General features: G+C 42.5%; 1 protein-coding gene across 1 annotated transcript in view; it reads right to left on the reverse strand.

Moving 5' to 3' along the window:
* LOC109422806 (E3 ubiquitin-protein ligase HECW2) overlaps positions 1 to 25,924 on the reverse strand; it is a 149,468-nt gene extending 123,544 nt beyond the window's left edge. The window contains exons 1-4 of the mRNA XM_062845522.1: positions 25,184 to 25,924; positions 24,846 to 25,126; positions 22,594 to 24,788; positions 22,361 to 22,527 (exon numbers count right to left, since the gene is read on the reverse strand). Of these exons, the coding sequence (XP_062701506.1) occupies positions 22,361 to 22,527; positions 22,594 to 24,788; positions 24,846 to 25,126; positions 25,184 to 25,227 (2,687 nt within the window). The 5' untranslated portion in view covers positions 25,228 to 25,924. The remainder of the gene's footprint in view (positions 1 to 22,360; positions 22,528 to 22,593; positions 24,789 to 24,845; positions 25,127 to 25,183) is intronic.
* Between the last annotated feature and the right edge of the window lie 289 nt (positions 25,925 to 26,213).

The raw sequence follows: 26,213 nt of genomic DNA on the forward strand, positions 1-26,213 counted from the left end.
TCAACACTTCCTTACCCCTTCCCCACATTGACCTGCAACCTGACGTGGCAGGCGCCATTGTCGCCTAAAAATAGAAGATCACCAACGCTCACACACTGAAGATGCCTGCTAGTCCCCGGCAGTTATCTCATTGGTCCTTGTGTGAGTGTAGCTGGTCTGGCGATACTGGAGTAGCATCCACGGGCGGTCAATCAAGCTCAAGCTCAAGCTGGTGCAAACTGTGAATCCATTATTTATTTATAAGTCATTGTGGTGATAGCTGATTTTCAGAATATTTTTAGAATCTTAGCGGCAATCGCTGATTCTCGGAATGTATTTTAAGCATTTCTGGCGCCAACTGGAAAATTCACAGATTGTTTTTAAAATCTGCGGCAATTGCTGATTCTCGGAATATATTTCGAGGATTTCTGGTGCAAACTGGGAATTCACTGATGTTTTTTTTTAATCTTTGTGGTAATAGCTGATCCTCGGAATATATTTTAAGGATTTATGGTGCCAACTGGGATTTCACTAGTTTTTTTTTATAAATCTTTGTGGTAATAGCTTACTTTCGAAATATTTTTTAATCTTTGTGGCAATGGCTGAGGCTCGAGATTTATTTTAAAGAGTTCTGGTGCCAACTGAAAATTTACAGTTTATTTTTATTATACTTGCGGCAATGACTGATTCTCGGAACATATTTTAAGCATTGCTGGTGCCAACTGGAAATTCACTGATTTTTTTTTAATCTTTGCTGTAATAGCTGATCCTGGGATTATATTTTAGGGATTTCTGGTGAAAACTGTGAATTCATTATTTTTTATAAGTCATTGTGCTGATAGCTGATTTTCAGAATATTTTTAGAATCTTAGCGGCAATGGCTGATTCTCGGAATGTATTCCAAGCATTTCTGGCACCAACTGAAAATTCACAGATTATTTTTAAAATCTGCGGCAATTGCTGATTCTCGGAATAAATTTTAAGCATTTCTGGTACCAACTGGAAATTCACAGATTGTTTTTAGAATCTGCGGCAATGGCTGATCCTCGGAATATATTTTAAGGATTTCGGGTGCAAACCGGGAATTAACTGATTGTTTATAAATCTTTGTGGTAATAGCTGATCCTTGGAATAAATTTAAAGGATTTCTGGTGCAAACTGGGAATTCACTGATGTTTTTTTTATCTTTGTGGTAATAGTTGATCCTCGAAATATATTTTAAGGATTTATGGTGCAAACTGGGATTTCACTATTTTTTTATAAATCTTTGCGGTAATAGCTGATTTTCGAAATATTTTAAAAATCTTTGTGGCAATGGCTGATGCTCGAAATTTATTTTAATGAGTTCTGGTGCCAACTGAAAATTCATAGATTATGTTTAGAATATTTGCAGCAATGATTTCTGGTGCCAACTGGAAATTCACTGTTTTTTTTATAATTCTTTACTGTAATAGCTGATTTTCGGAATATTTTTAAAATCTTTGTGGCAATGGCTGATGTTCGGAATTTATTTTAAGGAGTTCGGGTGCCAACTGAAAATTCACAGATTATTTTTAGATTCTGCGACAATGGCTGATCCTCGGAATATATTTTAAGGATTTCTGGAGCAAACTGAAAATTCACTGATTTTTTTTCTAAATCTTTGCTGTAATAGCTGATCCTCGGAATATATTTTAAGGACTTCTGGTGCAAACTGTGAATTCATTATTTTTTTATAAGTCATTGTGGTGATAGCTGATTTTCAGAATATTTTTAGAATCTTAGCGGCAATGGCTGATTCTCGGAATGTATTTTAAGTATTTCAGGCGCCAACTGAAAATTAACAGATTATTTTTAAAATCGGCGGAAATTGCTGATTTTCGGAATAAATTTTAACGATTTCTGGTGCAAATAGGAATTTCACTATTTTTTTATAAATCTTTGTGGTAATAGCTGACTTTTAAAATATTTTTAAAATCTTTGTGGCAATGGCTGATGCTCGGAATTTATTTTAAGGAGTTCGGGTGCTAACTGAAAATTCACAGATTATTTTTAGAATATTTGCGGCAATGACTGATTCTCAGAATATATTTTAAGAATTTCTAGTGCCAACTGGAAATTCACTGATTTTTTTTTTATAAATCTTTGCTGTAATAGCTGATCCTCGGAATATATTTTAGGGATATCTGGTGCAAACTGTGTGTTCATTATTTTTTATAAGTCATTGTGGTGATAGTTGATTATCAGAATATTTTTAGAATCTTAGCGGCAATGGCTGATTCTCGGAATGTATTCCAAGCATTTCTGGCACCAACTGAAAATTCACAGATTATTTTAAAAATCTGCGGCAATTGCTGATTTTCGGAATAAATTTTAAGCATTTCTGGTACCAACTGGAAATTCACAGATTGCTTTTAGAATCTGCGGCAATGGCTGATCCTTGGAATATATTTTAAGGATTTATGGTGCAAACTAGGATTTCATTATTTTTTTATAAATCTTTGCGGTAATAGCTGATTTTCGAAATATTTTAAAAATCTTTGTGGCATGCTTGGAATTTGTTTTAAGGAGTTCTGGTGCCAACTGAAAATTCATAGATTATTTTTAGAATATTTGCAGCAATGACTGATTCTCTGAATATATTTTAAGCATTTCTGGTGTAACCGAGGTGGTTAAGGGACTGGTTCAAAAATAAAAGATTATCATGTTACCATGATACGCGGTACTGATCCCCTCTTTATTAAACTTATCACTTAAATACTAGTTTACATTATTCACCTATCTCTCTCTCTCTTTTTCTTCTCTCACGCTTAACAGTTTTGTTTTTGAAGAGACAACGACAATTGTAAGTGGAATTTTGCGCGTAACCGTGAAATGAACTTTTGTTTATTTTGGTCAGCACAAACCGTTGCTCTTCGAGTGATTCGAAAAATATATGCAAAGAAGTGTTACGTAAGGAACAATTGTGACGACTCGTGATGGATGTAAGTAAGTCGGGTCGTCACACTGGTCGTTCACAGATTATTTTTAGAATCTGCGGCAATGGCTGATCCTCGGAATATATTTTAAGGATTTCTGGAGCAAACTGAAAATTCACTGATTTTTTTTTTCTAAATCTTTGCTGTAATAGCTGATTCTCTGAATATATGTTTAGGATTTCTGTTGCAACCTGTGAATTAATTTTTGTTTTATATAAATCATTGTGGTGATAGCTGATTTTTCGAATATTTTTAGAATCTTTGCGGCAATGGCTGATCCTCGGAATATATTTTAAGAATTTCTGGTGCGAGCTGAAAATTCGCAGATTGTTTTAAGAATCTGCGGCAAAGGTTGATCCTCGAAACATATTTTAAGCATTTCTGGTGCAAACTAGAGATGAACCAGTCAAGGGCTGAAAGTCTCTTAAATAAAGACAAATCAATCAATCAATCTGGTGCAAACTGGGAATTATCTCATTTTTTATAAATTTTTGTGGTAATAGCTGATCCTTGGAATAAATTTCAAGGATGTCTGGTGCAAACTGGGAATTCAATGATTTTTTATACATCTTTGTGATAATAGCTGATCTTCGAAATATATTTCCAGGATTTATAGTGCCAATTGGAAAATCACAGACAATTTATAGAATCTGCGGAAATAGCTGATCCTCGAAATATATTTTAACCCTTTATAAGGCAGTGGCAACTATATTGCCACCTTATACAAATATTTTTTTCTGTTCGTTAAGAAAATTTGTACAACTTCTGTTTAAACTGATGGACACATTAGGCCTTTGTGAACACTCATGATTTTTTGAGCCATAACAAATATGAAAGGGCTTTTTTAGAACAAAATATCTCTCCAAAAACTGCCATTTTTGAGTGCATGAAGGTTTATAAGCTCAAAATTCTGTTATGGTGAATTGCTGATGCTCGGAATTTATTTTAAGAAGTTCTGGAGCAAACTGAAAATTCACTGATTTTTTTAAATCTTTGCTGTAATAGCTGATCTTCGGAATATATTTTACGGGTTGCTGGTGCAAACTGTGAATTTATTATTTTTTTATAAACCATTGTGGTGATGGCTGATTTTCGGAATATTTTCAAAATCTTTGTGGTAATAGCTGATCCTCGGAGTATATTTTAAGGATTTGTGATGCAAACTGAAAATTCATTGTTTTTTTTATTAATCTTTGTTGTAAAAGCTGATTTTCGGAATGAATTAAAAGGATTTCTGGTGCAAACTGGGAATTAACTGATTTTTTATAAATCTTTGTGGTTATTGCTGATTCTCGGAATGTATTTCAAGCAATTCTGGCGCCAACTGAAAATTCACAGATTATTTTTAAAATCTGCTGCAATTGCTGATTCTCGGAATATATTTAAAGCATTTCTGGTGACAGCTGAAAATTATCAGATTGTTTTCAGAATCTGCGGCAATGACTAATCCTCGGAATACATTTTAAGGATTCCTGGTGCCAACTGAAAATTCACTGATTTTTTATAAATCTTTGCGGTAATAGCTGATCCTCGGATTATATTTTAAGGACCTCTGGTGTAAACTGAAAATTCACTTGTACGTTCACAAATAATTTTCCCAAGCAATTGCCAACAAGATCTATAAAGAACTAACCGAAGGAATTTCCAAATAAATTGACGAACAAATTGATAAAATAAGTAATCCCATCGAAATTCTTAAAAAAAAACTTAAAAAATAAATTTATTGCTGAATAAATTTACCATGTAATTGCTTATAGAAATTACCAAAAAAAAAACGCCAAATTTTCTAATGAATAAGAAACAATGACTCCCAAATGAATTATTGAACAAATTTTCTAACAAATTACCAGGAATAAAAAATATATTGCTGAAGCAATTCACAACAACGTTGCAGAAAAAATAACCAAATGATCTGCTAAAAAATTGCAAAAAAATGTCGAATGAATTTAAGAAACAATGTTCGCAAAAATTGTTAGAAAAGAGTTTTTTAATATGCAAAAAAGATCCTCAAATTGAATTGCCGAAGATATTCTTAAATGGAATAGACGCATGTATTACAAATAATCTGTATAAAAACATCCAAAGAAATTACTTCTGAATTTCCAGAATGTATCCACGGAATCGATGAAACTTTCATAGAGGAGGTATTTTTTTTAGGAATTCCTGAAGGAATCCTTGGAGGATTTCTTGAAGGAAGCCCTGGAGGAGTTTCTGGAATAATCCCTGGAGATATTTCTGGAGGATTTCCTGGAGAAATTCTTGGAATAATACCTGGAGGAATTCTTAGGGGAAACCCGGAAGAAATCTCTGGAGAAATTTTTGAGAGATTCCTGGAGAAATTCCTGGAGGAATCCCGTGAGAAATTTCTGGAGGAACCCTTGAGAAGTTCCTGGTGGAATTCCTGGAGGAATCCGCAGAAGAATTTCATGAGCAATCCCTGGAAAAATTGCTGTAGAAATTCCTGGAGGAATTCCTAGGGAAATCCATGGAGGAATTTTTGAAGGAATTCCTGTAGGAATCCTTGGAGGAATTACTGGAGGTAGCCCTGGAAAAATTCCAGGAGGGATCTCTGGTGTTATATCTGCAGGAATATCTGAACCCAGCTTACACAAAGTCTTATACGATGTTGAATAGGATGCTAAAGTGGAGGCCATATGCGTACATGCTTCCATTTTACCGTGTGTAAAGTGTACGCATATCGCCTCCACTTTTGCATCCTATTCAACATCATATGCGATCGTGTGTTGACTGGGAAGATATTCCTGGAGGAATCCATGAAAGAATGTTTGGAAAAAATATTGGAGGAACCCTGGAAAAATTTCTAAAGGAATGCGTGGAGAAATTTCTGGAGAAATCTCTGGGCAAATTATTGATGGAGTCCCTTAGGAAATACCTGGAGGAATTCCTAGAAGAATTCTTGGAGGAATCCCTGGAGAAATCCCAGAAGAAATTACTGGATGAATTCCTGGAGGAATCTCTGAAGGAATCCCTGGAGGGATCCCTGGAGGAATTCCTGGAGGAATCCCTGGAGTAGTTCCTTGAGGTAGCCCTGGATGAATTCAGGCGATATTCCTTGAAGATTCCCTGGATAATTTCCTGGAGAAATCCCAGGAGGAATTCCTGGAGGTATCTATGGAGAAATTTCTGGAGCAATCTCTGGAGGAATTTTTGGAGGAATCCCTGGAGAAATTCCTGAAGGAGTCTTTTGAGCAATACCTGGAGGAATACTAAGATGAATTTCTGAAGAATTCCTTGGAGGAATCCCTGGAGGAATTCTCGGAGGAATCCCTGGGAATTCTTGGGGAAATCCCTGGGGGATACCTTGAGGAATTCTTGTGAGAATCCTTCGAGGAATCCCTAGAGGAAATCCTGGAGGAATCCCTGGAGGAATTTCTGGAGGAATCCCTGGAAAAATAACTGGAGGAACCCCTGGAGAAATTCCTGTCGAAATCCCTGGAAGTAGTCCTTAAGGAACCCATGGAGAAATTTCTGGAGCAATCTCTGGAAGCATTTTTGGAGGAATTCGTGAAGAAGTCCCTTGGGCAATACCTGGAGGAATCTAGATAAATTCTTGGAAGAATCCCAGGAGGAATTCTCAGAGGAATTTCTGGAGAAATCCCTGGAGGAATGCCTGGAGCAATCCTTTTAGAAATTCCTGGCGGAATCTGAAGAATTCCCGTGAGAAATTCCTGGAGGAATTCTTGGAGGAATCCCTGGGAGGATACCTGGAGGAATTCTTGGAGCAATTCCTCGGGTAATTCCTAAAGGAATTCCTGGTAGAATTCCTGAAAGAATCGCTGGAGGAATTTCTGGAGAAATTCTTGCAGGAATCTCTGAAGAAATTCCTTGAGGAATCCGTGAAAAAATTCCTGGAGGAACCCCCTGAAGAAATTTCCGGAAAAATCCCTAAAGAAATCCCTGGAGGAATCCCGAGAGACAATCCTGGAGGAATTCCTTGAGGAACCCTTGAGAAATTCCTGAAGGAATCCTTGAAGGATTTCTTGAGGAATCCCTGGAAAAATTGCTGTAGAAATTCCTGGAGAAATCCCTGGAGGAATTCTTGGGGGAATCTCTGGGGGGATACTTTGAGGAATTCTTGTATGAATCCCTAGATTAATTCCTGAAGGAATCCCTGGAGGAATTTCAGGAGAAAACTCTTGGTAAATTACTGGAGGAACCCCTGGAGAAATTACTGCAGAAACCACTGATAAAATTCCTAGCGGAATCCTTGACGGAATCCCTGAGAAAATTCCTGGAGGAATTCCTGGAGAAATACTGGAGGAATTCCTGGAGAAATTCCTGGAGGATTATTATTATTTATCTAAAAATTCCTGTAGGATCCCTGGAGAAATTCCTGGAGGAATCCCTGGAGAAATTCCTGGCGGAATCCCTGTAGAAATTTCTGGAGCAATCCCTGGAGAAATTACTGGAGGAACTCCTGGAGAAATTCCTGGCGGAATCTCTGACGAAATTCCTGGAGAAATTCCTGGAGAAATACTGGAAGAATCCCTGGATAAATTCCTGGAGGAATCCCTGGAGAAATTTCTGGAGGAATCCCTGGAGAAATTACTAGAGGAACCCCTGGAGAAATTCCTGGAGGAATCCCTGAAGAAATTTCTGGAGGAATTCCTGGAGAAATACTGGAGGAATTCCTGGAAGAATCCCTGGAGAAATTCCTGGAGGAATCCCTGTAGAAATTTCTAGAGCAATCCCTGGAGAAATTACTGGAGGAACTCCTGGAGAAATTCCTGGCGGAATCCCTGACGAAATTCCTGGAGGAATTCCTGGAAAAATACTGGAGGAATCCCTGGAGAAATTCCTGGAGGAATCCCTGTTGAAATTTCTGGAGGAATCCCAGGAGAAGTTACTGGAGGAACCCATCGAGAAATTCCTGGCGAAATCCCAGAAGAAATTCCTGGAGGAATTCCTGCAGAAATACTGTAGGAATCCCTGGAGAAGTTACTGGAGGAAACACTGGAGAAATTCCTGGCGGAATCCCTGAAGAAATTCTGGGAGGAATCCCTGGAGAAATACTGGAGGAATCCCTGGGGAAATTCCTGGAGGAATCCCTGGAGAAATTACTGAACGAACCCCTGGAGAAATTCCTGGCGGAATCCCTGAGGAAATTCCTGGAGAAATTCCTGGAGAAATACTTAAGGAATCCCTGGAGAAATTTCTGGAGGAATCTCTGGAGAAATTACTGGACGAACCCCTGGAGAAATTCCTGGCGGAATCCCTGAGGAAATTCCTGGAGAAATTCCTGGAGAAATACTGGAGGAATCCCTGGAGAAATACTGGAGAAATTCCTGGCTACATCCCTGAAAAAATTCGTGAAGGAATTCCTGGAGAAATACTGGAGGAATCTCTGGAGAAATTACTGGAGGAACCACTGGAGAAATTCCTGGAGAAATGCTGGAGGAATCCCTGGATAAATTCCTGGAGGAATCCCTGGAGAAATTACTGGAGGAACCCCTGCAGAAATAACTGACGGAATCCCTGAGGAAATTCCTGGATTAATTCCTGGAGAAAGACTGGCGGAATCCCTGAAGAAATTGCTGGGGGAATTCCTGGAGAAATACTGGAGGAATCCCTGGAGAAATTCCTGGAGAAATTCCTGGAGAAATTCCTGGAGGGATCCCTGGAGAAACACTGGAGGAATTCTGGTAGAAATTACTGGAGGAACCACTGGAGAAATTACTGGAGGAGCCCCTGGAGAAATTACTGGAGGAGACCCTGGAGAAATTCCTGGAGGAATTCCCGGAGAAATACTGGAGGAATCCCTGCAGAAATTTCTGGAGGAATCCCTGGAGAAATTACTGGAGGAACCCCTGGAGAAATTCATGGCGGAATCCCTGAGGAAATTCCTGGAGGAATTTCTGGAGAAATACTGGAGGCATCCCTGGAGAAATTTCTGGAGGAATCCCTGTAGAAATTTCTGGAGAAATTCCTGGCGGAATCCCTGAGGAAATTCCTTGAGAAATACTGGACGAATCCCTGGAGAAATTCTTGGAGGAATCCCTGTGGAAATTTCGGGAGGAATTTCTGGAGAAATTACTGGAGGAACCCCTGGAGAAATTCCTGGCAGAAATCCTGAAGAAATTCCTTGAGGAATTCCTGGAGAAATACTGGAGGATTCCCTGGAGAAATTCCTGGAGGAATCCCTGGAGAAATTCCTGGAGGAATCCTTGTAGAAATTTCTGGAGCAATCCCGGATGAAATTACTGGAGGAGACCCTGGAGAAATTCCTGGCGGAATCCCAGAGGAAATTCCTGGAGGAATTCCTGGAGAAATACTGGAGGAATCCCTGGAGAAATTCCTGGAGGAATCCCTGGAGAAATTCCTGGAAGAATCCCTGTAGAAATTCCTGGAGCAATCCCTGGAGAAATTCCTGGAGGAACCCCTGGAGAAATTCCTGGCGGAATCCCTGACGAAATTCCTGGAGAAATACTGGAGGAATCCCTGGATAAATTCCTGGAGGAATCCCTGGAGAAATTTCTGGAGGAACCCCTGGAGAAATTCCTGGAGGAATCCCTGAGGAAATTCCTGGAGGAATTCCTGGAGAAATACTGGAGGAATTCCTGGAAGAATCCCTGGAGAAATTCCTGGAGGAATCCCTGTAGAAATTTCTAGAGCAATCCCTGGTGAAATTACTGGAGGAACTCCTGGAGAAATTCCTGGCGGAATCCCTGACGAAATTCCTGGAGGAATTCCTGGAAAAATACTGGAGGAATCCCTGGAGAAATTCCTGGAGGAATCCCTGTTGAAATTTCTGGAGGAATCCCAGGAGAAGTTACTGGAGGAACCCATCGAGAAATTCCTGGCGGAATCCCAGAAGAAATTCCTGGAGGAATTCCTGCAGAAATACTGTAGGAATCCCTGGAGAAATTACTGGAGGAAACACTGGAGAAATTCCTGGCGGAATCCCCGAAGAAATTCTGGGAGGAATCCCTGGAGAAATACTGGAGGAATCCCTGGGGAAATTCCTGGAGGAATCCCTGGAGAAATTACTGGAGGAATCCCTGGAGAAATACTGGAGGAACCCCTGGAGAAATTACTGGAGGAACCACTGGAGAAATTCCTGACGGAATCCCTGGAGGAATTCCAGGAGAAATCCCTGGAGAAATTACTGGACGAACCCCTGGAGAAATTCCTGGCGGAATCCCTGAGGAAATTCCTGGAGAAATTCTTAAGGAATCCCTGGAGAAATTTCTGGAGGAATCCCTGGAGAAATTACTGGACGAACCCCTGGAGAAATTCATGGCGGAATCCCTGAGGAAATTCCTGGAGAAATTCCTGGAGAAATACTGGAGGAATCCCTGGAGAAATACTGGAGAAATTCCTGGCTACATCCCTGAAAAAATTCGTGAAGGAATTCCTGGAGAAATACTGGAGGAATCTCTGGAGAAATTACTGGAGGAACCACTGGAGAAATTCCTGGAGAAATGCTGGAGGAATCCCTGAATAAATTCCTGGAGAAATCCCTGGAGAAATTACTGGAGGAACCCCTGCAGAAATTACTGACGGAATCCCTGAGGAAATTCCTGGATTAATTCCTGGAGAAAGACTGGCGGAATCCCTGAAGAAATTGCTGGGGGAATTCCTGGAGAAATACTGGCGGAATCCCTGGAGAAATTCCTGAAAAAATTCCTGGAGAAATTCCTGGAGGGATCCCTGGAGAAACACTGGAGGAATTCTGGTAGAAATTACTGGAGGAACCACTGGAAAAATTACTGGAGGAGCCCCTGGAGAAATTACTGGAGGAGACCCTGGAGAAATTCCTGGAGGAATTCCCGGAGAAATACTGGAGGAATCCCTGCAGAAATTTCTGGAGGAATCCCTGGAGAAATTACTGGAGGAGCCCCTGGAGAAATTCATGGCGGAATCCCTGAGGAAATTCCTGGAGGAATTTCTGGAGAAATACTGGAGGAATCCCTGGAGAAATTCCTGGAGGAATCCCTGGAGAAATTACTGGAGGAACCACTGGAGAAATTCCTGGTGGAATCCCTGAAGAAATTCCTGGAGGAATTCCTGAAGTTATGCTGGAGGAATTCCTGGAGAAATACTGGAGGCATCCCTGGAGAAATTTCTGGAGGAATCCCTGTAGAAATTTCTGGAGAAATTCCTGGCTACATCCCTGAGGAAATTCCTGGAGAAATACTGGAGGAATCCCTGGAGAAATTCTTGGTGGAATCCCTGTAGAAATTTCGGGAGGAATTTCTGGAGAAATTACTGGAGGAACCCCTGGAGAAATTCCTGGCGGAAATCCTGAAGAAATTCCTTGAGGAATTCCTGGAGAAATACTGGAGGATTCCCTGGAGAAATTCCTGGAGGAATCCCTGGAGAAATACCTGGATGAATCCTTGTAGAAATTTCTGGAGCAATCCCGGATGAAATTACTGGAGGAGACCCTGGAGAAATTCCTGGCGGAATCCCAGAGGAAATTCCTGGAGGAATTCCTGGAGAAATACTGGAGGAATCCCTGGAGAAATTTCTGGATGAACCCCTGGAGAAATTTTTGGAGGAATCCCTGGAGAAATTACTGGAGGAACCACTTGAGAAATTCCTGGCGGAATCCCTGAGGAAATTCCTGGAGAAATTCCTGGAGAAAGACTGGAGGAATCCCTGGAGAAATTCCTGGAGAAATCCCTGGAGAAATTCCTGGCTACATCCCTAAAAAAAATCGTGGAGAAATTCCTGAAGAAATACTGGAGGAATCCCTGGATAAATTCCTGGAGGAATCCTTGGAGAAATTTCTGGAGGAATTCCTGGAGAAATTACTGGAGAAATTACTGGAGGAATCCCTGTTGAAATCTCTGGAGGAATCCCTGGAGAAATTACTGGAGGAACCCCTGGAGAAATTCCTGGCGGAATCCCTAAAGAAACACTGGAGGAATTTCTGGAGAAATACTGTAGGAATCCCTGGAGAAATTACTGGAGAAATTCCTGGAGGAATCCCTGGAGAAATTCCTGGAGGAATCCCTGGAGAAACACTGGAGGAGTTCTGGGAGAAATTACTGGAGGAACCACTGGAGAAATTACTGGAGGAGCCCCTGGAGAAATTACTGGAGGAGCCCCTGGAGAAATTCCTGGAGGAATTCCCGGAGAAATACTGGAGGAATCCCTGGAGAAATTCCTGGAGGAATCCCTGGAGAAATTCCTGGAGGAATCCCTGTAGAAATTTCTGGAACAATCCCTGATGAAATTACTGGAGGAACCAATGGAGAAATTCCTGGTGGAATCCCTGAGGAAATTCCTGGAGAAATTCCTGGAGAAAGACTGGAGGAATCCCTGGAGAAATTCCTGGAGGAATCCCTGGAAAAATACTGGAGAAATTCCTGGCTACATCCCTGAAAAAAAAAACGTGGAGAAATTCCCGGAGAAATACTGGAGGAATCTCTGGAGAAATTACTGGAGGAACCACTGGAGAAATACTGGACGAATCCCTGGATAATTTCCTGGAGGAATCCCTGGAGAAATTTCTGGAGGAATCCCTGGAGAAATTACTGGAGAATCCCCTGGAGAAATTCCTGGCGGAATCCCTGAGGAAATTCCTGGAGGAATTCCTGGATAAAGACTGGCGGAATCCCTGAAGAAATTGCTGGAGGAATTCCTGGAGAAATACTGGAGGAATCCCTGGAGAAATTCCTGGAGAAATTCCTGGAGGAATCCCTGGAGAAACTCCTGGAGGAATCCCTGGAGAAACACTGGAGGAATTCTGGGAGAAATTACTGGAGGAACCACTGGAGAAATTACTGGACGAGCCCCTGGAGAAATTACTGGAGGAGCCCCTGGAGATATTCCTGGAGGAATTCCCTTCGAAATACTGAAGGAATCCCTGCAGAAATTTCTGGAGGAATCCCTGGAGAAATTACTGGAGGAATACCTGGAGAAATTCATGGCGGAATCCCTGAAGAAATTCCTGGAGGAATTCCCGGAGAAATACTGGAGGAATCCCTGAAGAAATTACTGGAGGAACCACTGGAGAAATTCCTGAAGGAATTCCTGACGAAATTCCTGGGGGAATACCTGGAGAAAAACTGGAGGAATCCCTGCAGAAATTCATGGAGGAATCCCTGGAGAAATTACTGGAGGAACCCCTGGAGAAATTACTAGAGGAACCCCTGGAGAAATTCTTGGCGGAATCCCTGAGGAAATTCCTGGAGAAATACTGGAGGAATCCCTGGATAAATTCCTGGAGGAATCCCTGGAGAAATTTCTGGATGAACCCCTGGAGAAATTTCTGGAGGAATCCCTGGAGAAATTACTGGAGGATCCACTTGAGAAATTCCTGGCGGAATCCCTGAGGAAATTCCTGGAGAAAGACTGGAGGAATCCCTGGAGAAATTCCTGGAGAAATCCCTGGAGAAATTCCTGGCTACATCCCTAAAAAAAATCGTGGAGAAATTCCTGAAGAAATACTGGAGGAATCCCTGGATAAATTCCTGGAGGAATCCTTGGAGAAATTTCTGGAGGAATTCCTGGAGAAATTACTGGAGGAATCCCTGTTGAAATCTCTGGCGGAATCCCTGGAGAAATTACTGGAGGAACCCCTGGAGAAATTCCTGGCGGAATCCCTGAAGCAACACTGGAGGAATTTCTGGAGAAATACTGTAGGAATCCCTGGAGAAATTACTGGAGAAATTCCTGGAGGAATCCCTGGAGAAATTCCTGGAGGAATCCCTGGAGAAACACTGGAGGAGTTCTGGGAGAAATTACTGGAGGAACCACTGGAGAAATTACTGGAGGAGCCCCTGGAGAAATTACTGGAGGAGCCCCTGGAGAAATTCCTGGAGGAATTCCCGGAGAAATACTGGAGGAATCCCTGCAGAGATTTCTGAAGGAATCCCTGGAGAAATTACTGGAGGAACCCCTGGAGAAATTCATGGCGGAATCCCTTAGGAAATTCCTAGAGGAATTTCTGGAGAAATACTGGAGGAATGCCTGGAGAAATTCCTGGACGAATCCCTGGAGGAACCCCTGGAGAAACTTCTGGAGGAACCCCTAGAGAAATTCCTGGCGGAATCTCTGAAGAAATTCCTGGAGGAATTCCCGGAGAAATACTGGAAGAATCCCTGGAGAAATTACTGGAGGAACCCCTGGAGAAATTCCTGGCGGAATCCCTGAAGAAATTCCTGGAGGAATTCCTGGAGTAATACTGGAGGAATTAGTGGAGAAATACTGGAGGCATCCCTGGAGAAATTTCTGGAAGAATCCCTGTAGAAATTTCTGGAGGAATCCCTGGAGAAATTTCTGGAGGAATCCCTGAGGAAATTCCTGGAGAAATACTGGACGAATCCCTGGAGAAATTCTTGGAGGAATCCCTGTAGAAATTTCTGGAGGAATCCCTGGAGAAATTCCTGGAAGAATCCCTGTAGAAATTCCTGGAGCAATCCCTGGAGAAATTCCTGGAGGAACCCCTGGAGAAATTCCTGGCGGAATCCCTGACGAAATTCCTGGAGAAATACTGGAGGAATCCCTGGAGAAATTCCTGGAGGAATCCCTGGAGAAATTCCTGGAGGAATCCCTGTAGAAATTTCTGGAACAATCCCTGATGAAATTACTGGAGGAACCCCTGGAGAAATTCCTGGTGGAATCCCTGAGGAAATTCCTGGAGAAATTCCTGGAGAAAGACTGGAGGAACCACTGGAGAAATTCCTGGCGGAATCCCTGAAGCAATTCCTTGAGGAATTCCTGGAGAAATACTGGAGGAATCCCTGGAGAAATTACTGAAGGAATCCCTGTAGAAATTTCTGGAGGAATCCCTGTAGAAATTCCTGGAGGAATCCCTGGAGAAATTCCTGTGGAATCCCTGTAGAAATTACTAGATGAATCCCTGGAGAAATTACTGGAGGAACTTCTGGAGAAATTCTTGGCGGAATCTCTGAGGGAAATTCCTGGAGGAATTCCTGGAGAAATACTGGAGGAATCCCTGGAGAAATTCCTGGAGGAATCCCTGGAGAAATTCCTGGAGGAATTCCTGGAGAAATTCCTGGAGGAATCCCTGGAGAAATTCCTGGAGAAATTACTGGAGGAACCACTGATGAAATTCCTGGCGGAATCCCTGAAGAAATTTCTGGAGGAACTCCTGGAGGAACTCCTGGAGAAATACTGGAGGAATCCTTGGAGAAATTCCTGGAGGAATTCCTGGAGGAATTCCTGGAGGAATTCCTGGAGAAATTTCTGGAGGAATCCCTGTAGAAATTTCTGGAGGAATCCCTGGAGAAATTTCTGGCGGAATCCCTGAAGAAATTCCTGCAGGAAAAAAATTCTGGAGAAATACTGGAGGAATCCCTGACGAAATTTCTGGTGAAATCCCTGGAGAAATTTCTGGAGGAATCCCTGGAAATATTCCTGGCGGAATCCCTGAGGAAATTCCTGGAGGAATTTCTGGAGAAATACTGATGGAATCCCTGGAGAAATTCCTGGAGGAATCCCTGGAGAAATTACTGGAGCAATCCCTGGAGAAATTACTGGAGGAACCTCTGGAGAAATTCCTGGCGGAATCCCTGAAGAAATTCCTTGAGGAATTCCTGGAGAAATACTGGAGGAATCCCTGAAGAAATTACTGGAGGAATCCTTGTAGAAATTACTGAAGCAATCCCTGGAGAAATTTCTGTAGGAATCCCTGGAGAAATTCCTGGCGGAATCCCTGAAGAAATTTCTGGAGGAACTCCTGGAGAAATACTGGATGAATCCCTGGAGAAATTTCTGGAGGAATTCCTGGAGAAATTCCTGGAGTAATCCCTGGAGAAATACTGGAGGAACCCCTGGAGATATTCCTGGCGGAATCCCTGAGGAAATTCCTGGAGGAATTTCTGGAGAAATACTGAAGGAATCCCTGGAGAAATTCCTGGAGGAATCCCTGGAGAAATTACTGGAGCAATCCCTGGAGAAATTACTGGAGGAACCTCTGGAGAAATTCCTGGCGGAATCCCTGAAGAAATTCCTTGAGGAATTCCTGGAGAAATACTGGAGGAATCCTTGTAGAAATTTCTGGATGAATCCCTGAAGAAATTCCTGGAGGAATCCCTGGAGAAATTACTGGAGCAATCCCTGGAGAAATTACTGGAGGAACCTCTGGAGAAATTCCTAGCGGAATCCCTGAAGAAATTCCTTGAGGAATTCCTGGAGAAATACTGGAGGAATCCCTGAAGAAATTACTGGAGGAATCCTTGTGGAAATTACTGGAGCAATCCCTGGAGAAATTTCTGTAGGAATCCCTGGAGAAATTCCTGGCGGAATCCCTGAAGAAATTTCTGGAGGAACTCCTGGAGAAATACTGGATGAATCCCTGGAGAAATTTCTGGAGGAATTCCTGGAGAAATTCCTGGAGTAATCCCTGGAGAAATACTGGAGGAACCCCTGGAGATATTCCTGGCGGAATCCCTGAGGAAATTCCTGGAGGAATTTCTGGAGAAATACTGAAGGAATCCCTGGAGAAATTCCTGGAGGAATCCCTGGAGAAATTACTGGAGCAATTCCTGGAGAAATTACTGGAGGAACCTCTGGAGAAATTCCTGGCGGAATCCCTGAAGAAATTCCTTGAGGAATTCCTGGAGAAATACTGGAGGAATCCTTGTAGAAATTTCTGGATGAATCCCTGAAGAAATTCCTGGAGGAATCCCTAGAGAAATTACTGGAGCAATCCCTGGAGAAATTACTGGAGGAACCTCTGGAGAAATTCCTGGCGGAATCCCTGAAGAAATTCCTTGAGGAATTCCTGGAGAAATACTAGAGGAATCCCTGAAGAAATTACTGGAGGAATCCTTGTAGAAATTTCTGGATGAATCCCTGGAGAAATTTCTGTAGGAATCCCTGGAGAAATTCCTGGCGGAATCCCTGAAGAAATTCCTGGAGGAGTTCCTGGAGAAATACTGGAGGCATCCCTGGAGAAATTTCTGGAGGAATCCTTGTAGAAATTTCTGGAGGAATCCCTGGAGAAATTTCTGGCGGAATCCCTGAGGAAATTCCTGGAGAAATACTGGACGAATCCCTGGAGAAATTCTTGGAGGAATCCCTGTACAAATTTCTGGAGGAATTTCTGGAGAAATTGCTGGAGGAATCCCTGGAGAAATTCCTGGCGGAATCCCTGAAGAAATTCCTGGAGAAATTCCTGGAGGAAACCCTGGAAGTAGCCCTGGAGAAATTCCTAGAGAAACCCTTGGAGAAATTCCTGAAGGAACCCTTGAGAAACGCTGACTAAACTGCCAGTATATTGCTGTAGCAATAATTTAATTATTTGCCCAAGAAACTTATATAAGGAACTACGAATAATTCCTCAAAACACTACCGCAGACATTTCCTTAAAAATTGACAAAGAAATGCTCAAAGAAATGCCAAAGAAATTTCCCAAAAATAGATTTGAGCGTAGAATGAGCATTTAGTTAAAATACCTAACATAAAGTAAAAACCAAAAAAAGATTTCGAGAATTTTTATATAAACTTCTTAAAGAATCCATAAATAAGTTTGCCGATAAATTTTAAACAAAATATTGTCCGATTGCCGAAGGAATTTTGTTTCTCAACGTCTACCATATTCATATTTATTATAGTACTAAAAAGTAGTTGCAGACGACGAAAAGTACAAAACCTAACCACCCTGGGATGGTAACCCGGGTAAGCCAACACCGCTGTTTCCTGCTGCTGTCATCGCGGTGCGTCTGAGCCCGTTACGCCGGTACCTCTCTGCATCGCATCCGACTGCTACAGGCGCCCACCCGCCACCCCTTCTGTCGTATCATTGTTTGGTTCGCTCATCTTGCTGTCACAGGTTTGAACTGAATGGGATAATGGGAGCGAAATGGGGAGACGAACTTTCCCAAATGTCTCATAAACGGCAAAGAATCCGCAATGCCGTTCGTCTACGAGGACCGATAATCGCACCCGTGTCCATCGTTCGATCGGAACGAAAACAAACCACCGATCACGGTAGAACACCCACACATTCTCAACATTTTTCCCAACCAATACAGATGCACGTTTTGCATGTATTGGTGACGCGAAAGTATGTGAACACCAATACATTCACAGCAACGTAGCAACCGATGACACCCACACATTGCAGCTTGTCAATGTGTGGTCAAAAATACTACTCGAATTTTTGTGCGCGCAGGCGCACCATCAAATAAGCGCGGAAAAGTGCTTCTACCGCCGACAAGCTACTTTTGCGCTTACAGCGTGAGCGTTTATGCACGGAATATGCGCGCTTTGTTTTGGGTGTACACACTTCTACACACGCTATATTTTATTATCATGCATGTAAAATTTGACAAAAACATGCAAGTAACTGAAATTTTTCATACTGAATCCCATTCAACTTTCAACCACATTACAGTGCGTGAGGGAGCAACCAGTCGCACAAAAATTTTATGCAGTCATTTTAGACGCGAAAGAGAATTGAAAAAGTTTGTTCGGAGTTATTACGATTAAATTTTAATTTTCCCATACAACGTTGACCCATCCTTCTGCATTATTACATCTCAGGAATCTGAAATGGTGTGATTGGATGAGATCGTCTCAGTTTTGTCAAGATATCTATCGCTTGCTTTAATTTTTCTCACTTTTGAATTCCGACGAAGCACCCAACGCTAGTTTTGGAATATGTACTACCGGTAGTTTCTTATGTGGTCTAAGACTATTTTCTTGCTAACCGTTCATCAGGTTTCCTAAGGAGCCGCGATTTGATGTGTCGCATGCATGTGTTTGGTTCACTTAAATATTTGGTGGTGGAGCGGGCCTGGTTTGATGGTTAGAACACAAGACTATCATGCCAAGGGCCTGGGATCGAATCCCACTCCCGACATATTCACAAAATGTAGGTTCTTCCTTCGGAAGGGAAGGGTCCCGAGATGAACTAGCTTCGAGTTAAAAAATCTCGTTAATAAAGACAAAAAATATAATATTTGGTCTCTTCCGGAGGGAACCCGGAACCGGTTCCGGAACACCACCGGTTGTCTCAAATATGGTCCAAAACTGTTTTTTACTAACCATTCATCAAGTCGCCTAAGGAGCCGCGATTTAAAGTGTCGCATGCATGGGTTCGGTTCACTTTTATATTTGGCCACATCTGGCGGGACATACGGAACCGATTCCTGAACACTACCGGTAGAATCTTAGGTTGTCTGAGACTATTTTCTTGTTAACCGTTCATCAGGTTATCGCAAAAGGCGCGATTTGACGTGTCGCTTGCATGGGTTTGTTTCATTTTTTATATTTGTCCACTTCCGGCGGGACGCCCGGAACCGGTTCAGGAGCACTACCGGTTCAGATATGATCTGAGACTATTTTCATGTTAACCGTTCATCAGGTTATTGAAAAAGCTGCGATTTGATGAGTCGCATGTATGGGTTTGGTTCACTTTTATATTTGGCCACTTCTGGTGGGACCTTCGGAACCGGTTCCGGAACATTACCGGTTCAGATATGGTCTGAGACTATTTTCTTGCTAACCGTTCACCATATTATCGAAAATGCCGTGGTTTGATGTGTCGCATGCGTGGGTTTGTTGCATTTTCATATCTAGCCCCTTCCTGGGGTACCGATCCGGAACGCCTAAATGGCCATAATTCCGGAACGGCTGGACTGATCCGAACCATTTTCAATACCAAACAATGGGACCAGATTCCGCGTCGAATGAACCGTCGGTCATTAAAATCGGTTGAGATTTACTGCCGAAAAGTGACGTGAGTTCGTTTGTACACATACACACACACATACACACACACATACACACACACAGACATCACCTCAATTCGTCGAGCTGAGTTGATTGGTATATGTGACTAGAATCTCCGGGCCTCCTATCAAAAAGTCATTTTTGGAGTGAACATATAGCCTTTCCAGTACACTTAGTGTACGAGAAAGGCAAAAATACAAAAGAGCGGATTTTTTTTTCGACTTTCCATATATTAACAAGGCTGTCTCTTTTTCCGTAACCAATGCTCCGATTGAGCTGAAATTTCCTCATCAACAATTTTGGTCGTTGATAGAAGTTCACAATTTTCGTTGCATTCTATAAACTAATGTTATTGATTAATTACGTTTCCTATCCCTGCCTTGTTCATCCCATTATTTCAATATATGCACAACTCTACGCAAAGTCGAAACCTTTTAAACCCTTTTAATATATTCAAGCTAATCAACATAAATCTCGCATAGATGTAGTTAGATTCCGCGCTTCGTCTTGGCGAGCAAATATATAGTCAATCATTTTTTCCCAAATCGATCTATTATCTAAAAGAAACGACGTTATTGCTGCCTAAGATATAAGATCATTATCCTATAGAATCTGAGGAAGCAAAATCTGATGCAGTCTAACGTGGTTTTTAGGTAGGAGCTGTGCTGTGGAGAAATCAGGGAATACAAATATGGCTGCTACAATGGCCGACTTGGACACCTTCTCACATTTACAAGAGCACCGATCTTAACCCTAAAAGGGATACCTTCATGGCCTCAGTTTAGTCACCTCGCTGAGTGTGTTCCATCAAAGACGAGCTCTGAAAGGCGCCTGGGGTCCAATGGACCCCAGGTATCCCTTTTAGGGTTAAACATTCGTAAACAAATCCGCTCGATTTGGAAAAGCTGCCTCTTTTTCCAAGTGAGCAAAGCCAGAATAAACAAGTGAAGCTTGGTTCGATGCTTCGTTCGTTAGATTTGGTCGGGGTTCTGCTAAACCGAACCAAAGACCATTTTTTGAAAAATTGAGTTTTTTTACCATTGGATGAAGAAATTGATGATCTTCCTTCCATATAAAAATGCAGTAATTCTGACAGCTCTTCGTGGAGTAAATTCAAAATTTCTGTTTGGCAGAACATACAAAAAATAAAATTGCATCCAACCAGAGTGAACTGTAAACCATTACATAGAATCAGCGAAATGTTTTAGTGTTTGCCCAGATGAAGAACATTTCAAGTTATGCTCATCTCCGTCAAATTTCTAACTTCCAACCGACTCATAGTAACAATCTGTGGGAGAATTGAACACGTTATTAGAAATACGGATGTTGGAGGATGCAATTATGTTTCGATGGTGCTGATCGCTATTTTTCCAAATCACATTCAGCTAGACCGAACCAAATCCACTGCATTTTAGAATCTATTTATTCTCAACAATACAAAAATCAACTGGTTTTAAATACCTGCGTTATGTCGACACACCTCATACTGATAATTTAACACAGAAGCCGTCATTGAACAACAAGGCTAATAAGAATAATAAAGCTTGAAAAAAAATCAAACACTTGGTTCGCTTTGGCTGATCGAAAAATGGCGTTTTCACGAAAACCATGCTAGAAAAGAATGTTTAGAACTTGATTCAGACTTAACGACTGACCTTCAGCTAAGTAAAATGACCTAGGGGTAACGTGCTTGGTTATCACTTAAAGGACCCAAGTTCGAATCTCTTTAATATTTTCGATTTTTTTTGTCTTAGTTCACTTTGGCAGATCATTTTCATGGTTTTCTTCGACCAACATAAATTTGAAGTACACAAATTGCTCCATTTTCACATCTCAGGACCTCAGGACATGCAAGGACATCATTTTACATAATCACTCTTGCTCTGTGCCTACAAATGCACCGCCTGTAGAAATAACATAGGTGAGAAGGGCTGTGCGGGGAGGGCTTCCACCGTTCATATTTCAAACTATTTTGAAACCTTCATGCTACCATAATATACGCGTCCTCTCTGATTCATGTAAAGAGTTGTGAGTGATATCGATTTCAACTTCATAGACGATGAAAAATCGAGTTTTTTTTTCACAATCCGAATGGTTTTCTATGAAACAAAGAAACACAGTCAGCCACACTGAACTATAAACCATATTCCAATGTTTTTGTTCAGCCAGAGTGAACTGAGTGCGAAGTACTGAAAAATTAAATGTAATTATATCAATGATTTCAAATAATTTACATGTATTCTTCGTCTCTGATGATTAATAAAGGCTTGTAAGTTCCATGTGTGTGGAAAAGTTTCAAATAATCTTAGCTGTTGTTTATTTGTGAGTGGTTGAACTTAAAGCTTACTTATCTCGGAATAAAGTTTTTGGCGCTTAGTTCGGTTTAGCAGAACCCCGGCCATTTGTGCCTCTAAAGTTTGTATGCAAAATTACAATGGGATTTGTAGATGTTTCACCTTAACCTGAGGAAAAATAAGTCTAGTCCACACGCACTTCAACTTCTTAGGTACATCACGAACTATGCCAGTCGGAATGATATAATTCAATCCAAGTTTCCTACTTATCAAATCAAACAGCAGTGTATTAGGGTGTGGCTACTTCGTCATGGTCGATCAAGCTCGAAAGGTTCACTGAACACCCAACCAAGCGTATCCGCAACATCACAATCGCCAAACCCTATCAATTACCGATGCGACCAAACCAAGTTCCTTTCGAAAATTCGTTCATATTCATAAGAACAATCCACTCACCTGAGCAGGATCGTCAGCTGCAGATCGTGGCTGAGTCGATCCAAGGCCGCCGTTCCTTCCACCCGGATGGAGTTGATTTTATCGCGAAGATTTCGTGAGCAGGCTGCCGCACCGTGCCGTTCGCGTAGTATTTCCAAGATGTTCGGTTGCCGCAGGAATGCCACTACCTGTTCGTATTAGATGATCAAGATTAATAAGGGAAAATAGCTGAAAGACTTCACTCCGGTCCGTACCTTATCATTATAGGCAACCGGAATCTCCGGTGATCCGATGCTCAGTCGGGGCAGGGCCGGTGGTCGAGGTGGTGGGATAGGCGCGATGTCCACCGGAGCCACTGCAGCGGCAGCGATCAACTGCTCGGGTCTGTGGCGAGCCCGCGGACAGTCTGTAGGCACTCGCGGATCCATGAAAGACGTTCGCCGATTGGCATGATCGATGAAGAACTGTTTGCCGCTCTGGTCCATCTTGGTTTCCCACCCGGTCGGTAGATCTTTATCTGGCGCAACGAAGCAGTTGACTAGCGCCACCAGATCACGATTGTGCTGATAGCGTGCGAAGCAAGTTGGGTCCCGTCGTACCCGTGAAACCATGTGCTTTAGTGCAGAATTGCGGTTGTAGATCTGTATGGCATCCGTGTTGGTATGTAGCATGGAGTAGAAATCCGGACGGCAGATCATCAGCAACGCTGGGTGAGCTGCACGATCGAATTGAAGGTTTTCGATTTGAGCAGCGTTGATGGCAACTGCAATGGCTGATGCTCCTTGACGTGGATTAATTGGTTCAAATCCAAATCTTGGAGGACTTCGGCTTCCACCGTCCCGCCGATCGTAGATAGTTCTTCTGATGGATTGATAACGGCGATCAAGCTGTTGGCGATGCTGTTCCGGACCATTGATGCCGGCGTGAGCTCCTGGTCTTTGCCAGGAAGTAGTCCGCGTGGCATGATCAATGTAGAATATTCTACCGTGGCTATCCATTCTAGCTTCCCATGCCGGTGGGAGAGGTTCTTCGGGCTCTGCCAAGGCTCCTCGAGCACGCTCCGGAATGGACGGAAGTCTTGTACTTGTCAAATGCCTTACCGGCGAATCGGTTTCAATCTCATCTTCACGTCCTTCGCCCACTCGTAGTTGATCGACTCGGTTCCCAGTAACAGCGACTAGCTCATTGTATCGCATTTCAGGAGACATGACCGTCTCTGGTGAAAATACGTTGCGTGGCCTCAAATCAGGTGGACCAAAGTTATCAGATAGAACACGAAGACGTCGGGCGTGATGCGTTGGCGTCGGAGGGCATATCAGATCGTTCCGAGAGCAGCCCACTCTTGTCAATGGGCGAGGTTGTGGCCGGATAGGTTTTGGATGCATAATGACCGGAGATGATCGATCTGGTGAATGCTCCAAAGGGGATCCTGAACGAGTGGACGATCCGGATGGGGGACTTCTTGCGCAAGGCGATAAGCTCTGGATGGGAAATATGACATGAGTTGCTCGGATTGGTTCTCCAACAATTAGATCACTAGTTAAGAGTGGACCGTTCACGGTATGTTTGTTCCTTCCGTTCGACAGGGTCCTCGTCAACGGTCTATGGGGCTTAATGTTCTGTTCAGCACCAAGTTCGATCGTCGTAGATTCATTAGAGCAAGACGGTTGTTGATCCATATCTGGAAAGCTGTATTCAGCTCTGCAAGTCTTTCTCAACAGGGGCTTTATGCTACTGGCACTGGGTTCAGCTACTTCGGCTACAGTTTCTATATCTGGATTTGCATTCCTGTCTAGTCTTCCTAATCTCAATGGCGTGTTATCCGACAAGCTCCCATCAGTTTCGGGTGTCGCTAAGGGAGCACCCTCGTTTATACCTTCCAAAGGCTGCTTAATCACACGAGCTACTTTTTCATGTCGCAACTGCTTTGGGTTCTGATCAAAGAACTCCCCGGGGGCAAACTCCACAGCAGACGTGGAAGCTTCTGCAATGCTTTGCTCATCCGTGTCAATGATATCGAAGGAAAATTCTTCCGATCCTTGTTGTAACTGCTGCTTTCGCTGATGCTTTGGAGGCCAAGACCGTTCCAATGGACGATGCACCTGAATAGTAGGACTAGTTACTTGCTTCTGCACTGGAATTCCTTCAACAGCTTGAACATCTCCGGAGGAAGTTGTCCAAATTTGGAGATATTCCTGCGAGGGCGATGACTTAAGAGATCCATTTGGCCGAACCTTCTTTTTCGTGCCATTGGCAACGGGCTCTTCAAGCGATGTCGAAGCCACTTTAGCCTTACGACGTACCCCAGAGCACGGGGCTGAAGAGCTCGATGATCCACATGAATCACCATGATGTCCGCTATTGGAAGTTGGAGTAGTTGCCGCACAGCACACCGGCGAAGGCTTGACCGAAGATTCGGTCGATCGATAAGGCGATGTACCATCACCATCTGGAAGAAAAATTTGAAAATTCATCTCATGCCTCGTGTTGCAAAACACTTCCTTACCTATGTAACGTAGACTAGTTGTGTCATTATTTTTATCCTCTGCATGCTGAAATTCTGCCTGAGATTCTTGTTGGGCAAGAGTTTCGAAAATCTTCAGATCCAAGCATTCTTCATATGGTGTTGGTGGGAGATTATCTTGAATTTTTAATTCAGGTGGCTCATCCTCTTCATCATCAGTGGTTTTTAAAGCGATAGACAGCCTTGCATTTATGTCAGGTTCCGAACTACCAACTGCTCCTTCAAGTTCTTCCTCTGCTTCATTTGTTGTCTCTTCCGAGTTTCTGCAAAAAATAAAAACCATCAAGAACAATATTCTACATGCTTTACCATGAACATACGTTAATGAATTCGAGGCAGAGACGGCATCTGCCACTGATTCCATTTCAAAGATGTCCAATCTTTTCACTGCTCTAGCTCAGGCAAAGCATTCACTTGTGATTTGATCTCCTCCGTTCAGCTATAGCACATCGGTGGCGACAGTCTGTCTAGCCACCATTAAATTTGGGCACGACATTTTATCCGGCTTAACAACTCATTCGGCGAACTGAACACCGTGAAAAATCAATTGTTCCGCATTGTCCCTAATTCACTTGTAATCGATAATAACTGCAATCCAGCTCATTTTCTTATCAATCGAAACCCTAGTTCATGCCATTTATCTCGATAAAGCTTTGAACCATCTTGTCCCATTATGTTTTCCCATGAAGTTTGTAATGCTGGCCCCAACATTTATTTCACCGGAATATTTCCGTGTCATTCACTTCACCATCATAAAACATCACTATCCATAATTGATTCACGGTAATCACACCGTTTCAAACTACATTTTCCCCGAAAAGTTTTCTTCAAACAGATTGCAAACAATGAAATTATCCCAACTAGAATTCTAATGGGAACGACCGAGCGAGAAAAATCGTTTTTGACAACGCAATTGTCAAATTGTGACACTCGCTGCGAACGACACGCACACCAACCCGTGGAAGCGCTTGCACGCACACCATCCAGCAGGGACCGCGTGGTGCACGGAAGTAAACATAAACAAACCGGCGTGAATAACGTGCGAATGCTGGCAGAGACGCGGAAAACAGCTGATGGCCGTTGTTTTGTTGACCCGCTTCGTGAGAGTTTTTTTTTGTGAGAGAGAGATTGGCAATGAGCAGTGTTCCTCTCTTTGCTGTGTCTTTTGTCGATGCAGATTTAACAGCAAGGTTCGTGTTTTGGATAGTGGGCCAGTGAGGCTATCTGTGGAGCAAATTTGGACTACGTTAAAACGAGAATAAGGTACCCCGGGGCAAGTGGGACTTAAAAAAATGCTAATTTGGTTTTGTCATGCCTAATGTTTCAGAACACAAATTCTTTAATAATTCC

Source organism: Aedes albopictus, chromosome 1 (assembly GCF_035046485.1).
Source record: "Aedes albopictus strain Foshan chromosome 1, AalbF5, whole genome shotgun sequence".
Taxonomy (NCBI): domain Eukaryota; kingdom Metazoa; phylum Arthropoda; class Insecta; order Diptera; family Culicidae; genus Aedes; species Aedes albopictus.